At 41.4% G+C, this 16,572-nt stretch overlaps 1 protein-coding gene across 2 annotated transcripts in view; it reads left to right on the forward strand.

The window, feature by feature from the left end:
• The window catches only part of ELMOD1 (ELMO domain containing 1), a 41,907-nt gene that overhangs the window by 19,549 nt on the left and 5,786 nt on the right, over positions 1–16,572 (forward strand). Inside the window, exons 3-9 of one of the 2 annotated variants that reach the window (XM_082776158.1) lie at positions 6,345–6,490; positions 6,637–6,665; positions 7,891–7,988; positions 11,444–11,573; positions 14,177–14,310; positions 15,553–15,621; positions 15,908–15,931. In XM_082776158.1, the coding sequence (XP_082632284.1) occupies positions 6,345–6,490; positions 6,637–6,665; positions 7,891–7,988; positions 11,444–11,573; positions 14,177–14,310; positions 15,553–15,621; positions 15,908–15,931 (630 nt within the window). The remainder of the gene's footprint in view (positions 1–6,344; positions 6,491–6,636; positions 6,666–7,890; positions 7,989–11,443; positions 11,574–14,176; positions 14,311–15,552; positions 15,622–15,907; positions 15,932–16,572) is intronic. The other variant, XM_082776159.1, reaches the window with a different exon arrangement.

Here is a 16,572-nt window from a genome sequence, read left to right on the forward strand (position 1 = left end):
ACTCACGTATTTGGTCATCTTGTCCATCCATGGTTAACTTCTGTGTCATCAACTTCTAAAGATGTTATCAGAATACTCAGTAAGGAAATATAGATGTGCAACTCTTTCCTCGTTGAGCTGAGTATGTCCTTCTGGAAAAATAGTTGCAGAAATGCTTTTCCCATCCATAGGACCTAAAACAGGGCACAGGAAAGAAAATGGTGTGTAAGTGAACCTACTGACTTTTATCTTTAGCTCTTTGTTTGTTTTTTGTAGTATTTATCTAGCTTTAAGTCCAATCATTCTAACTAGATGGCCAGTATTAACTTTCATTTTACTCAAGGCATTTGTTTGTTACTAGCTATGAAATCACTGGTAATTTCAGAACATCAGTAAAGGGATTGAGTACCTTCAGTTTTCATCAGTTTCAAGAATCCTGTGCAGGAACCCTGACTTCCTGACGTGCCAGTGGAATACTGAATGTTACACTAGGCATACTTCCAGTTTAGACTGTGGTAGTAGCTTTAAATATCAGATAGCATTTCACAAGTCTCTTCTAGTCATGCAAGGAAACGCATGCTCACTTTCAATTGCATTTTTGTTTCGTCTTGGAGCCCTAATGATAAGTACAAATGTGTAGTATGGTTGTAGCAAGGGAATTGCCTGTTGGTTAGGCCTGTGTGCATTAGCATCTGGTTATGCACAGTTTTCTTGTTTTACCTGAGAGAATGTTCATATGAACTCTTCTGAAGCCCTTCGCATGTATAAACACAATCTGCAGATGGGTACAGTAGTATGTAGTACTGGAGGAGGAGAAGGGGCTCGCATCAGGACTGGGAAGAGTAGAGTATCAGTCTCCTCAGAACACCTTCCTTTCTGTAATACTCCTGCTCTTGAAGCTCACCTCAGGAACAGAGTTATCACTTTTAAGAACTGTAAACACAGACTTATAGTGAGGCACGCTGTTTTCTATGCCAAGACAGCCTTCAAGGCCAAGCAGGGAAAAAAGCCAAAAACGCTGAGATTCAGTGGAGAGAAGGCTTGGAATCAGACTCTAAAACAAACAAGTCGAGGCCACTGTAGCAGTCAGACACGTGGCTCATTGCAAGGCTTCTGTGAGGCCTCTTGGTAATGGCAGGCTGTGTTTTGTTTGTAGCTGCCAGTGTCTCTGCTTTGCTGAAGTGAGTGTCGTGGTTCCGCTCGAGTGGGCAGCCGAGCTCCACCACAGCCGCTCTCTCACTCCCCCTCCTCAAAGAGGAATGGGGAGAAAATATGTGAAAAGGGCTCAAGGATTGAGATAAGGACGAGAAAATCACGCAATAATTATTGTAACGGGCAAAACAGACTCGGCATAAGGAGATAGTAAGATTTATTGCCTACAACTAACAAGCGAGAGAAGTGAGAAAACAAAGGAAAAAAAAAAACAAAAGCACCTTCCCCCCCCATCCACCCTTTTCCACCTCCTCCCCCCGAGCGGCGCAGGGGAACGGGGAATGGGGGTTATGGTCAGTCTACAGCACTTCTTCTCTGCCGCTCCTTCTCGGTCACTCTCGTCCCCTGTGCTGTGGGGTCCCACCCACGGGATGCAGTCCTTGATGAACTGATCCGGCGTGGGCTTCCCACAGGCAGCAGCTCTTCCAGAACTGCTCCAGATATGGGTCCGTACCACGGGGTCCATCCCTCAGGAGAAAACTGCTCCAACCTGGCTCCCCTACGGGCAGCAGCTCCTGCCAGATCACCTGCTCCTGCGTGGTCTCCTCCCCACGGGCTACAGGTCCGGCCCGGAATCTGCTCTGGCAGGGGTCTTCCACAGGCGGCAGCCTCCGTCGGTGCAGGGCCACCTGCTCCACCGTGGTCTCCTCCACGGGCTGCAGCGTGGAACCCTGCTCCACCGTGGTACTCCATGGGCTGCAGGGGGACATCCTGCTTCACCATGGTCCTCACCACAGGCCGCAGGGGACTTCTGCTCCGGCGCCTGGAGCACCTCTCCCCCTCCTTCTACACTGACCTTGGTGCAAGGCTGTTCTCCCACTCCCTTGACTCTCCTGGCTGCTGTGTGGCGCAGCGTTTTTTTCCTGTCTTAAATATGCTCTCACAGAGGCGCAAACAACATCGCTTATTGGCTCAGATCTGGAAAACAATGGGGCCCTTCCCAAACATGGGGCAGCTTCTAGATCTTTCTCACAGAAACCACCCCTATAGCCCCCTGCTACCAAAACCTTGCCACGTAAACCCACTACATTCCACCCCTCGCCTCTGTTAAAAGCATATTTAAGACTACTCACAATATACTCTTACTTTACAATTATCACAACAACCTTCACAAAATTCACTTAAATCAAAACGAAAAAGAATTCACCACACCAAAATAAACATAACATCATCACAGCACCGACAAGGTGGACATTTTACACACACACCACCCCTCGTCCCTTCACCACACTAACATATCACAGTTACTGCTTTCTTAAATTCTTCACAACTTGTACGTTCCTAACAATCATCCTGCACATATTTTTGCCCGTTACTTCTACTAACTATCATCCTTATCTCAAATTCCTTGAGCCCCACGTTGGGCGCCAAAAAGGACTGTCGTGGTTCCGCTCGAGTGGGCAGCCGAGCTCCACCACAGCCGCTCTCTCACTCCCCCTCCTCAAAGAGGAATGGGGAGAAAATATGTGAAAAGGGCTCAAGGATTGAGATAAGGACGAGAAAATCACGCAATAATTATTGTAACGGGCAAAACAGACTCGGCATAAGGAGATAGTAAGATTTATTGCCTACAACTAACAAGCGAGAGAAGTGAGAAAACAAAGGAAAAAAAAAAACAAAAGCACCTTCCCCCCCCATCCACCCTTTTCCACCTCCTACCCCCGAGCGGCGCAGGGGAACGGGGAATGGGGGTTATGGTCAGTCTACAGCACTTCTTCTCTGCCGCTCCTTCTCGGTCACTCTCGTCCCCTGTGCTGTGGGGTCCCACCCACGGGATGCAGTCCTTGATGAACTGATCCGGCGTGGGCTTCCCACAGGCAGCAGCTCTTCCAGAACTGCTCCAGATATGGGTCCGTACCACGGGGTCCATCCCTCAGGAGAAAACTGCTCCAACCTGGCTCCCCTACGGGCAGCAGCTCCTGCCAGATCACCTGCTCCTGCGTGGTCTCCTCTCCACGGGCTACAGGTCCGGCCCGGAATCTGCTCCGGCAGGGGTCTTCCACAGGCGGCAGCCTCCGTTGGTGCAGGGCCACCTGCTCCACCGTGGTCTCCTCCACGGGCTGCAGCGTGGAACCCTGCTCCACCGTGGTACTCCATGGGCTGCAGGGGGACATCCTGCTTCACCATGGTCCTCACCACAGGCCGCAGGGGACTTCTGCTCCGGCGCCTGGAGCACCTCTCCCCCTCCTTCTACACTGACCTTGGTGCAAGGCTGTTCTCCCACTCCCTTGACTCTCCTGGCTGCTGTGTGGCGCAGCGTTTTTTTCCTGTCTTAAATATGCTCTCACAGAGGCGCAAACAACATCGCTTATTGGCTCAGATCTGGAAAACAATGGGGCCCTTCCCAAACATGGGGCAGCTTCTAGATCTTTCTCACAGAAACCACCCCTATAGCCCCCTGCTACCAAAACCTTGCCACGTAAACCCACTACAGTGAGCTGAAGTGCTTAGCAGCTAAAATAAAACTTATCTTTTTTTTTTATTTGAGTGTGCTTTTGTTACAGGATTTCTGCAAGCAAGAGTGCCTTTTTGTAAAGAACAACCCATTGAAAAGAAACTTGTGTTCCTTTTTATGCTGTTTGTGTTATAAACGGAAGATTTCAGCTGTTGTAAGCTTGAGATGGATGAGTAGTAGAAAATTGAAGGTATCCTCAAAGGCAAGCTTTCTAAGTTAACTAGTCGAAACTAGTGTACTAGTCAAAACTAGTGTTTGTCTGCTTTCTTAGTTACAGCTGCTAAGTATATTTTAGTGAATCACGTGTAGTGTTTGTGTGGTGTAGTGACGTTCTTTATTAGATGCATTTTTACTTGGTTATTCTTTGTGCAAAACACCGCCAAAGCAAAATTTCAGTTGTGGATGTGATTTTGTAACCCTGGAAGATAACAGCTCATCCCATGTGGAATTTTTGCTTTGATTTACTAATCTGTCCTTGAACCTTAAAGCAGCACATATAACCCAAAAATTAATTCAGATACACATAAAACATTTTATTTCTTTTTTTCTACTGGGAATTCATCCACATCCACACCATGGTAAGAAAGAAGGTTGTTAGTAGTGAAATGAGTTGTGATGTTTCAGCACTAGAGGTAATTAAGTGTAGGCATGAACTTTCTTACAGGAGTTGCCCTTTTCTGTGGGTCTCTCATTCATTAGAAGGTATTTTTTTTTTCCATATGGGCTGTTATATGAAGTTAAGTGAGTCTTTCTTCCTTTCTTTCCATATAAATGATATCTCTGGGTAATGGATTGTTCAGATAGAGACCTAACCCTTGGAAGCAAAACAGGCCAAAAATAAAGTGAGTGCAATTTCCACTACAAATGTGAGATGAAAGCCCAGAACTTTGTTTTACTACATTCCACCTTTCAGTCTGATGTTAACCCTCTTGAACCTGTTTCTCTGGACCTTCAGCCTGAGTACAGAGCTGGGGTGTGCTGAGGAGGCTGAGGGCTGGCTGTGTATGCATTGTGTGCTGATCCTTGGTAGGGGAGGAAAGGGTGTTAGTCAACTCTGTGATGGTTGACATCAAAAAAAAATGAAACACCCAGCGTTAGCCTGTGGCTTTGTTTCTAAGCCACTATTAAATATTGCAGTTGAAGGCTTTAGCTGACTCTAAATGAGACTTGCTCTTTAAAAGGCTTATACTTCTGTTTGGCTGCTGATGGATTTACCTTCTGATAACTGGTTTTGTTCTTTAATACTGAAATGACACTGTGAAGCACATACAAAATTCTTATAACAGTGAGCAGCCCATCTTGGGGTAGGAGGACCCACTTATTTCAAGGTCAGCAACTGAAACTTTTTTGCTGGCCTAAAGCTTGATTCCCATGTGGAGTTCATTGCTTATTCTTTAGGTTTCACTTTGTATATACAACAGAGGCTCCATGTTGCATAAAGACAAGGGGGTTGCCTACACACAGGCATTCAGGAATGTTAAGTGAATTAACTAAAAGTGTGAAGATAAAGTGGATGTTTTTAAAGCATGTTAAAGACTTGTGTGGATGCCCTTCATTTAGGCATAAAATGGCTTTATTTTTCTTTAGCTTAATCCCTGCAAAGGGGATTAAGCTAAAGTGAACGTAAAGCAGATTAAACTCCTGTGTGGACATTAACATGAGTGAATTTATCTTCCTTCTCTTGAATGTCCTTTTGCGACATACCCTTCTGGATGTGTTGTGAAGTGGTGGAGCTCTTAATAAAGTATAGCTCTTAATAAAGCTATACTGATTTGAGTATCTAGAATTTAGTATTTCAGAATAAGCAACAAACTCAACTGAAAAGGGTATTATGGAGCCTTTTAACAACCGACTTTCCTTTGAAAGTGTCAACAGTATGTAGAAGAGATAATAGGCTACTAATGTCTACGCATGCACAGCTGACAATGTAATGGATCTAATTATTTCTGACCATTCAACAGCAAGCTAGCTTATTAAAACTGTATTGATGTTTTCCTAGAATATAATTGTGGAGTATAATCACAGAGTTATTAAGGTTGAAAGGGACCTCTGGAGGCCGTCTTGCCCTCCTGAAGCAGGGCATGGGACCACCTAGAGCAGCTTGCCCAGAACCATGTCCAGATGCCAATGCTTCCATTGTCAAGTCTTTGCAATTCGCCTTTTCTGAGATGTGCTTCTGACCCCTAGGGCACTGGGCTATTTGTGCCCCGTCTCATGTCCTGGTGCTTCCAGCTGGGTATTGTGGCAGGGGCTGGGCATTCATAACCACAGAAATGAGAAAGTGAAACTTTCTCCAAATGAGATGTAGCCCATGAAACCTGTTTTTGGGGTGTGTTATATAATTGTGGTAGCACGTGGTGTGTGGGCTTAGGTAACAGCTGCAATGCTTTAAAAACAAAACCCAAAAAACTTTTAAAATAAACTGTTTCTTGTGAAAGCCTGAAAAATAAACATCATAAGATGACAGAATAATCCAGGCCAGGAGGAACTTCAGGAAGTCTCTGGTCCTTTAAAATTTATTAGGATAAATGTTTGTATTGTGACTGCTGCTTTTGCTTTAAAGCTGCCATTATGCAATGAGAATTTGGGGTGAGGAAGTACCTTCTATTTGGGTGGTATCTTTTGTCTAAACAAAATCTGCTCAAGTCTTATTATCAGGCTTTCTTTCTTTTTTTTTTTTTTTTTTTTTTTTGAACAGGATGTTTATCCAGGTATGCCTGTACTTCTACTGCAAGTTCTTGTGGCGCTGCCTGAAATTTGTGGTGAGGAAACTAACAGGGCGATGTGAGTTGCAAAGGATCTGTTACAATACAAAGCCTGGAGCTGCCAGAACTATGAAAATAGGTAACTGAAGAAATTAGTTTTGCATGCCTTTGTACGTTTCTGCATGTGCTAAAAATAGTATGACTTTAAGGAATAATAAGCTAAATGTATATTGGATTAATTTAAAATTGTCTGACGCTCTGCTTTCAAATGCTGTTCTCTTACAGAGGCATCACTGAAAGGTTCAAAAAGTAAGGTGAGTGAAAGATCTCAGTTGAACTTTCCTGTTGTATCCAGTAGTTTGTTCAGTCAGCTGTTTACTCACCCCACAAAATCACTTTAGAATCTGATATGGTCTCACGTTAAAAGCATCTCCTACCGAGGAGATGCTGTGACCATCACAGCAAGTGGCTTCCCAAAGCTGGGGGGAGTGTCCTGTGCTCCCCCAGCAGCTCAATGTGGTACTAGCACTGGGGGAATCAAGGGAGCAACAAACCAAGGAAGAAACAAGGGTGATGTTTTGTGATTTAGGGTTTCTTAGGTGGATTTCTCATCCTATCCAAAACTTCTGTAATCTGCAGTCAGTCACTTACAGACTTCACAAGTTTTTGTTTCTTTGCCTTTAAAGCAAGGATAAAAAGAGGTTGAAGTCAGAGTTACTTAGATTGCAAAGACAACTTAGATCTCTGCTTTCTTGTTAAATACACTAATGGACAAGACTTTCAATTCATTCTTTCGCCATAGCACTGGTTGTACTAATATAAATGCTTCTCACTCATCTGAAAAAAGCATTTGTGTATGCATTAAGATTACTCAACCGTTCATTTCTCCTTGGTATGAGAACTAGTGCTGTTGAAAAGCTTACCTCAACACTAATGAGAATGGTGTCACATAGTTTATAGTTTGGCATGGCACTTCCAAATGTACTTTTAGCACAATAAGAAAGGCAGATCCTTATATAAGAAAATTGTTTAGATGCAGTATAAATTTATGTAATTTTAAGACAGAGTACCAGAAAAGTCTTCCTTAATTTTTTGGAAGGCATGGTGACTTTTTTTGATATTGAACTTTTGTAGGTATCTTCAAGGCGATGATGTGCAAGAGGAAGGAAAAATGTATTTGTGTTACTGCAATATGTTGGGAGAGGGGGGTGTCAAAATGAAGGGTAGCAATCCCATTAATGAAGTGGGTGGCTTGAAGCTGCTTCTCAACTGAAAGCCACAATGCAGATCTTCTTTGCTAATAGCTGTTGCGGACATAACTGGCTCCAAAGGCATGGGGAAGCAGCTCAAGTTTTCATATGGGGATTGTGCTCTGAAGCTAGTCATTAGGGTTGAGTACATTGGAAAGGTGTGCATATGGAGTTGGCTATTCTGGGCTGCTAAGCTAGAAGATTTTAGGTATTAAATTTACTACTGTTATCCTCCATTGAACAATAGTTTCCATAAGAATTAATGCGTGTTTTTAAAACCTCTTTTTAGCGTCTGCAAACTTCAGTAAGTGTTCACCCTGATGCTATTGAAAAAACTATAGATGACATCATGGAGCTGAAAAAGATTAACCCAGATATAAATCCACAGTAAGTTCATGACTTCCTTATAAATAAATGGGGAATTATTGATTTCTTTTCAGTACCCAAGTCCATGGACAACTTTTTTCATAGCTATTTTGGTACACAATCTGAAGATGAATTTTGTTTCTCAGTGTGAAACTACAGCTTAAGCTTTGCTGTCAAAAAGCTGATGGAAAAATGAACGATCTTTTGTAGGGACTGTAACAGGCAAGTCCTGAAAGTCCTGAGTTTCTTTGTCTAGCTGCTTCCTGAATCATGCTTAGTGCATTGTTGATGCATTGATTTACGGGGACCACTTGCCCAGGGATAAAATACTGCCAAGGCAGGTGGTCGTGGAAGTGACAGTGATGGCTTCTTAGCAAGGCTGTAGGTAGCCTTTTGGGCAGGGAAGAAATTGGTCTGTCGTAACTGGCAAACCAGTATATTGCTTCTGTCTTAAAAGTGCTTTGAGTTATTAAAACACAAGGTTTACCAACACAACACAGTTTTTTTTTTTTAATGCTACAAGATTTTAGTGGTAAGAAGTTAACAACAAATGACTAAATTCAAAAGCACGTATTTCAAGAGCATGTAGTAACGCTTCTGTTATTGGTGTAAAAATTGTGTTTCAGTGGGCAAAGGAGGAGGGTTCCACAGCTTAGATACTCAGTGTTGCACAGGACACTGATAGCTGAAATTCAGAGGGGGGAAAAAATTGACAATGAAAAATTAGTGAGGGTGACATACCAGAAAAAAATGCAGAATGTGCATAGCTCAGAGCCTGACCTGTGGACATTAGTAACCGCAGCATTAGCAGCTGGGCTAATTGAAGTACTCACTTGTCAATATTGGACACTTGGGTAACAGGGTGGAACAATGCCAAGAAGAAACAGGAAATTCATTAAAATAATATTGTGTGGCACCAGAGATCATCAGATCTTTCTGTGGCTTTGCCTTTGGCCTCTGAGTAAAAGCTGTCTTTCAAGAGAGGGAGAGCAGAGATACAGATGAATGGTGCTTGCTTGAATCTTGCCCCTGAACTAGGTTACATTTGAGTGCTCTGGTCCTTGTATAAGAAAGCAAAACTTAATATTTTTCATTTAATCCAGGTGTTGTTCATATGCCAAGCACAGAACAAATGCTTAATTATTTTTTTTATTTTTTTTTTGGACAAGAAATTATGTGCTCAGTGTTTTTACAGGACTGAGTCTTTCATTCCCATGCCTGCTTCCATGGCATCTTCCCCTCTTAGTTCTCTGATCTCTTCAAAACAGTGAGGAATGTGAGCCTGGGATGGTAGTCCTGCATGCATAGAAACAAACCCTGCCACTAAATTGCTCCTTCCTTTACATTTTTTATAGTTCTACTAAATTGCAGTCATCTGGACTGCATCTTTATATGTGAGGCACTTACTTACTTTATACAAAACTCTTCTGGAGAAACTTCAGCAAAAGCAGGTCAGCTATTTCTCTAGGCAGGATTAAGGAAAATCCATTGGTTTGCCTGCTCTCAAACATCAAAAAACCTGCATCCAAGCTGTCTTGTTGGGAAGCTCTGGCCTTCCCTTGCATAGCACAGACTTAAAATCTCCTTGGGGAAAGGACGTGGGGACATGTCATGCTATGTGTTTGCACAAATCTGTGTGCAGTCAGTTTTGTTCATGTAGCATCTTTGCAGAGCTGAGCTAGCATCCCAGGCAAGTTTGCTCCGAGCTGTTCTTGACAGCAATGGGCTGCCGTGATCTGAAGGAAAGGAGGCCCAGAGTAGTTTCCCTCTGTCAGCGCATTTAAGCTAAGTGTGTATCTGGTGGTGGGAGCGAGTAGGTTGAATAACCAGGTGGTGACCCATGCAATTTGCACCAACTACAGGAGCAGCCTGTGAAATGCTCCTAGTTTGAGGCTCCACGTGGGGTGGGGGTGTGAGCAGGCTGCTCCTGCACTCTGAGAACCACCACTGCCAGCACAGGGACAACAGGAGGTGGTGTGAGGCATCAGCAGTTCATCTGCATCCTCTGCTCAGTGCTGCTGGGGAAGGAGGAGAGCTCATGAACAAAACAAAGAAATTTTTCCTCCGTGAAGAAATTCCCTTTCCTCCATGAACAGCGTTGCACTGAGTACTTGACTGGCTTTAAATAGCAAGTTCAAATACTGCTTGCTTAGTATATAGTGTTCAGCTTGGAACTTAAACACAACATTTTAATATATAAAATTGCTCTGCTTTTCCACTGCTTATGATGTTTTTCTCTGAACTACCATGAGGTTGAGTAGTTAAAAACATGATGGCCATGGCTTAGTGATGCACTACGGCAATTCTGTCAGGCTTCTCAGCTTCCTTTGAAATGCAGCCTTTCGATAAAACTGTAGGGTATAGCAAGTGAAGCATGCAAAAACTAAACACCAAAGGGGGGAAATGCTGTTTAGGTTATTCAAAAAGGGTTACAGACAGAAATAGCACGCAGTTCTGGCAAGAGAAATGGCCTAATGATGACATCTCTCTTATTCTGGGGATTAATCTCAGAAGATAAGCAGTCAAAATCCTTCTGCTAAGGAAAATTTAACAGTGTTATGGAATAAACAAAGTATTTCAGAGTACCAAATAGGGCAGATAAGGAATCTGTGCAGCTTGATATCAGCACAGCCTGTGTTCCAACGAGCAGTGAGGATATAGATCTGTGTTCTCCAAATTTATACGAGGCATTTGGATCATTTTAGCCTTTATTTAAAATATATAAAAAAGAAAAAATTGATGCCATATTCCTATACATAATTGAATGTTCAAATGTAATATAAAACTGACATGCTTATAACTTGTATTTTATTAGGAAAAAAAAAAACACTAAAACTGAACAAATTGTAATTTAAAGTCTTCAAAGCCAAGTTCGGCCTTTTTATAAGGATGCATCAGGTTGATCTGCATAATAATGAAAAGAGCCGTTATTGTGATTCTTAACATGAGTCCAACAAAAAACAAGTCTACCTAGAGGCAGATCTTTGAACTGTTACTTCTTTTTTTTTTTAATATTCTTTATGCAGGCTAAGGCGGCATGGAAATAAAATGCATGTTTTTAGCTTTTTGCTGAGTTTTCTCCTTTCCTTTTTAAGTTCACTTCTCTGGTCTCAGGGCATTGTTTGGGAAGCTGCCATTTGAATGGGGGTGAAGATTCAGTGATGTGATTGTAATAGGCTTTGAAAGCTGCTGTGTATACTTATGAGACTTCCCTACGTAGAAATTCACCATTTCAAGTTTAAAAATCCATATTTTTTTGATCAAAGTAGAGCACTAAATAAGACTATAATTTTCACAAGGCCTCATTTAATATAATACTAATCTCCTGGAAAGTCTTTGGCAGTAAATAAAATACTGGATTATTAATTCATTGATGTAACATTACTCGTGAATTAAACAGGTACGTATGCTGTAGTGCTGTGGCTTGGTTGCAAATGACTTAGTTGGATTATATTTTTTTTTTCTCCCACTCCCAGGCTGGGAGTATCTCTTCAGGCCTGCCTGCTGCAGATCGTTGGGTACAGGAATCTGGTTGTAGAGGTTGAAAAGCTGCGCCGAGAGCCGTACGATTCAGAGAACCCGCAACATGAGGAAATGCTCCTGAAGGTAGGTGCTTAAGAGACACTGATAAGGTGTCCTTTATTCATGCCAGCTCCAAAGGGCTAGTTTGTAAACCTCTTAAAACATCGGGAGATAATATCACCTCCCTCCATCATGTACCTGCTTTGAGATCAGACCGTACAGCATGCTCATCTAGTCTGGGTGTAACACCTGGCAGGCAAGCAGCTTGTTCCCTGTTGATGAACACGTGTCACTTGGCTGAATTGTGTCTAGGTGCTGGATATACAGCTCTTACTGCAGGCAACAGCTCAGTGCTGAGCTCTGGATAAAACAGCAGCATGTCCTGCTTCAGTTCACCTTTCCTCAAGTTCTCATAATGAGAATAAACTTTTTTCTCCTCAGTTTCTTGTGTTTTTTGAAGACGTTGTTCATATATCCCATTGATAAGCCACTAGCTTTCACAGTGTACGATGGCAGGGTGGGAAATAATGTGCACATTTACATTTAACAAAAGTGTTTTCAAATGAAAAGAAAATTAGACCATTCTTTAGGTAATATGTGAACAACAATGAAAACCATACCAATTGGGTTTTACTTCATGCTTTAAGGAAAGCCTGGCACAGCACCAGATAAGTGTTTTTTTTTGAGGAAGATGGACTTGAAGCTGTAAGCTTCAGGGAGAGAGCTAGAGAACTTGTTTATATTGGAAAGAAACTGAGGAGAGAATAAAGAGGATGGAATATAGTCGAATAACAAGTCCCAGTATTTCTTCTTATTCTTCTGATCCTACTTCTGATCATAGCTAGTGCAAGATGCTTCAGAGAAATTGCAAGAATAGTGAATACATTAACTTGTACAGAAAAAACGTTTTTTTACATAACTGTCAGAGGTCATAAAATAAAATCAGGTTTTGTTCTTAAATAAAAATACTGAAATCTGTTTTTACTGTTTTTAAATAAAGCAAGTTTAAGTACTGAAAACTTCAAGCAGTTCCTTTGACTCTGCCCCTGCTCCAGGAAAATATTCCTAAACACATTGTGCACCTGCACTGCCCAGCATGCAAGAAGTAGGGTGTGAGGTGATCATGGGTAAGGAGCACTGAGGATCTGCCTCTTTTTTTTTTTTTTCCACCTGGCATTTGGGGACCTGGTTCTTAGCTGCTCCTGAAAATTGTCGCTGTGATGTGTAGTCACGTAACATTTAAAGAGAAAAGCAGAGTAAAACCTGAGCATTTGTCAGAAGGGAAGCTAAACAGTTCAGCTTACATTGTAAAATTCCTAATGCTGAAAGAAGTATCAGTGTCTCCATCTGTCTTCAGTGTAACCTGTGCAATAGCACTTGCAAAAGTGAAAAGCCTGCTGTAAATTAATTGTCATGTCAAATAGAAAGATGTTCAGTGGTTTAATTCAGCTTCCAGTCCACACTGGGGAAGAATAAGCCAGTAGATTTTCTTTGCTTCTAGGTATTTTGTGAAGTGATCTCTGCAATGGGTAATTCAAGTTCCTAATGCCTATCATTTATTCATGTTTACCAGGAGGGCAATTTATGAATGAGAGGAAGATTAATATAATGTGATTGAACTAATAAATAATACTATGTTTAGTGTCAATGGATGAACAGGGAAGACACTAAATATGATTTAAACACTGCATGATGCTTTATGCAGTCACAACAAAGTGAAATCATTGAAAGTTTTAACTTTCCAAAGGTACTGAACTTTAAATGCAGTCTGAATTGCTAAAATTAATACAACTGCTGTGTGGATTACTTGAGAAATGTGCATACTGCTCTTTCCATTGGGTAGGCTTTATCTTTTATCTAAGTGTCCCGAGGCCCTATTCACCAGCTTATTGGTAACACCTGATTTCTCAATACACTCTGGAAAGCATCGGTTTGCAATATGGCACATAAGATGTGCAGAAAGGTATGTGTTTGTTGGGTGTCAATTTAGGCTGCTTTTAGGTGCCTAGCAACATGATATTTAGGCACTAAGTCACTGGCCCAGTGCAGCTAAGTAGATTTATTCTAGCTGAGGATCTAGCTTGTTAAATCACTTTCTCCTTTTTATTTATTTATTTTTAATGTGAAATCAATGAATGATTCACCCCTTAGTTAAATACGAAGGTGGAAAGTGCTGTTCTTGTATGTCTTTTCTTCTTTCGATGTTCTCTAATTTGCTTTTTAGCTCTGTGGTAGCCAAGCCAGCACCCTCTATTTATTACCCTTCTGGAGACTTGCAAAAGATGCTGGAGAAAAGATTGCTGCAGAGCCTTAGGGACCTGAGGGCTGATTGCCTGCCTCTCTGCCAGTGATTTACAACCAACTTCCAGCCCGTTCCTATCTCAGTGCTTATGGAGGCAGGCTCTAGTTTGATACACAAAGCACGATCAAAATAAGTCCTTGTGTGAGATGTTGCTGTGCTTGCAGATAGTCAGAAGGACCTTCTAGGGCTGAAATGGCTGCAAAACTTGAGTGTTTAGGCTTCCCCCTGCAACCTTCCTCACCCCCAGGAATTTCATGTGTTTTGCTGCTCTGGTTGCTGGAATAGCAATACAGATCAGTTACACAAGAATTTACCTTGCTTTAAAGAGAAGAAAGTCATGCCAATGTGTTGAGGCTTAATTATATTCTACCTGTGATCTTCCTAGTTGTGGAAATGCTTGAAGCCCAATTCACCACTGAAAGCTCGGATTTCGAAGCAGTGGTGTGAAATTGGTTTCCAAGGTGATGATCCTAAAACAGACTTCAGAGGGATGGGTCTGCTGGGATTATATAACTTGGTGTAAGTATGCTCCTTTAGAGATGTATTTATGTGCATCTGCAGTTGTGAAAAGCAGCATTATATGCAGGTTTTTTAGCAAGTCTGTAGGAATAACTTTGAAAAGCATTAGGGACTCCATATCAAAAACTGAAAGAACTTTTCTTTCTTTTTTTTTTTTTTTTTTTTTGAGGGGGGGGCCTCTCTTCTGGAGGGTCTCCCTTTTCTTTTAGTATTTCTCATTGAACAAGGTTATACTGCTCGTTAAGTCTTTTTTTTCCCCCTCCCTCTAACACAGTAAGTTAACACTCTTCCCACAGGAGAGAAACTGTAAAATATATTTTCACCAATATCTGGAGGATCTCTTTAAACAAAATGCCCTGGAAGTGAGTAGGTGGGAGGGTTATGTCACTGCTCATCTTTCTTGATTTGGAACTTTTATACTGAATTCTTAAGTAAAATACTTGAAGTCTGGCCACTGATGGCAAACTTCTATAGCTGGACTGCTTTTTAAATTTTTTCTATACCCAATATTAAGCAGTGAGGTTTACATAAATATTCCCTCTGCCTCATGCAGGCCAGGTGTTTGATGTCATCTGGGGCTAGCAATTTAAGAATTGATTGGTCCCTGTTATTTCCTCCAGCCCTTGTATCTGCTGCAGATAACAGACGCAAGATTTATTTTGCTAAGAATAACCTCTCCCTGGTATGGCAGGTCAGGGGAATAAATATTTTCTGTTTTTCTATGTTGAGGGACACTATTTAAAAAATAAAATTAAATAAATAAAAAATTAAAAAAATTACTGTCATTCTCTAGCCAAGACCAGTGAAGGATCTGGACTCTAGAGCCTGATTTGAACTTCCACTGTATGTGACTCCCTACCACGTATTTCAGTCTGCTGTGTTGACTTCTATCTTGCTTAGTGAATCTGCCAGATCAAAGAGCCTGATCTGCTTTATCTTGAGTTCTGCAGTCAACACACACTAGTAATAAGCAATAGATGTTCTGTAGGATGGACACAAAGGTGAGTCTGATAACCCACACTCACTAGCAGCTTATGGGATTGCACTTGTCATTTCAGGCTGCTTTTATCTTTCTCTTTGGGGGTCTGAGTGGTAGTTGAATTAATTTAACATGTTAAAGTTACTAATTCTGCGTAGTGCATGTAGTGATATTTAAAGGGTCTGGCACTGGCATGTATGGACAGCTTATGACTTAAACAAAAAGGCAAAGTTTAACAATTTAACTGAAACATCTCTCTTCAGGTATTTTGCCGAATGGGACACTGAGGTAGCCCAGCAAGTTCTTTCTGATTCTCTTCAGCCTAAATACAGGTAATGCTTTAGCCTAGAAAAGAATAATCTGAGAGAGTACTGTACTGGCTGTTGTTCTGGGAAGGGGGCTGTGTTTTCCTTTTGTTGGACATGTGAGTATTGCCACGTGCTATCTGTTTTCAAGTGCTGATCTTGAAAACTGATCAAATTCAAGAGGAAAACTTGTATACTGAATACTAGAAATAGTGAAACTTAGCATTAAATGTTTTCGCTTAATTTCTGATTTCAATTGATTTTATGTTTTTATTTACCTTTGTTTTAATTCTTTTGTCTTTTCATAATGAAGGGAAGTCTCTAAGAAGGAACTAAGGTATTTTTTTCTTTTTTTTTCTCTTAGTTTTGTAAGAATCTACGTGTAAATAATCAAACCATGCTGCAATTTAGTGTGTTATGAACTGAACAACTTTAATGCAACACAGAGATTCCCATTCCTTTCTCTAAACACTGCAGAGTTAATTCCAACTTTGGCTAATGGTTCAAGGCTGGGTACATCTGACTATGCTAATATATATAAAGAATAAAATCAACCTCGCTTGTTGTAGCCAAGACACTATTTTTTTTAAGAGCTATTTAGTAATAAAATTTAACCAACAAATCCAACAGATTTGGGGTAACTTTTGGGGAGGTGTTTCAGCTGTGCAAATATGGTCACAGCAGCTGTGACTGACTTTATAATCAAAAGCACTCTATGCCAAGAGTTTATTAGCACAGCTGAAAATCCACTTTATTTACTATTCACATACTTTGGCTACCTTGACTAATGACTGGTCTAATCTGGCTAGTCCAATGTCCTGCTTTCTGGTACTTTCAGGTGCCAAAAAGCTGGTATTGTGAACAACAATTTGTGAGAAGACTTATTCCATAATTGCTGGGGGAATGGGTGCCTCTTAGCCAGTTCCACGGTTGTCAGTTGTCTCAAAATACTTTTTTTTTTTTCCTCTCTTCTTCTGC

Source organism: Aythya marila, assembly GCF_965140915.1.
Source record: "Aythya marila genome assembly, chromosome: 1".
NCBI classification, from domain to species: domain Eukaryota; kingdom Metazoa; phylum Chordata; class Aves; order Anseriformes; family Anatidae; genus Aythya; species Aythya marila.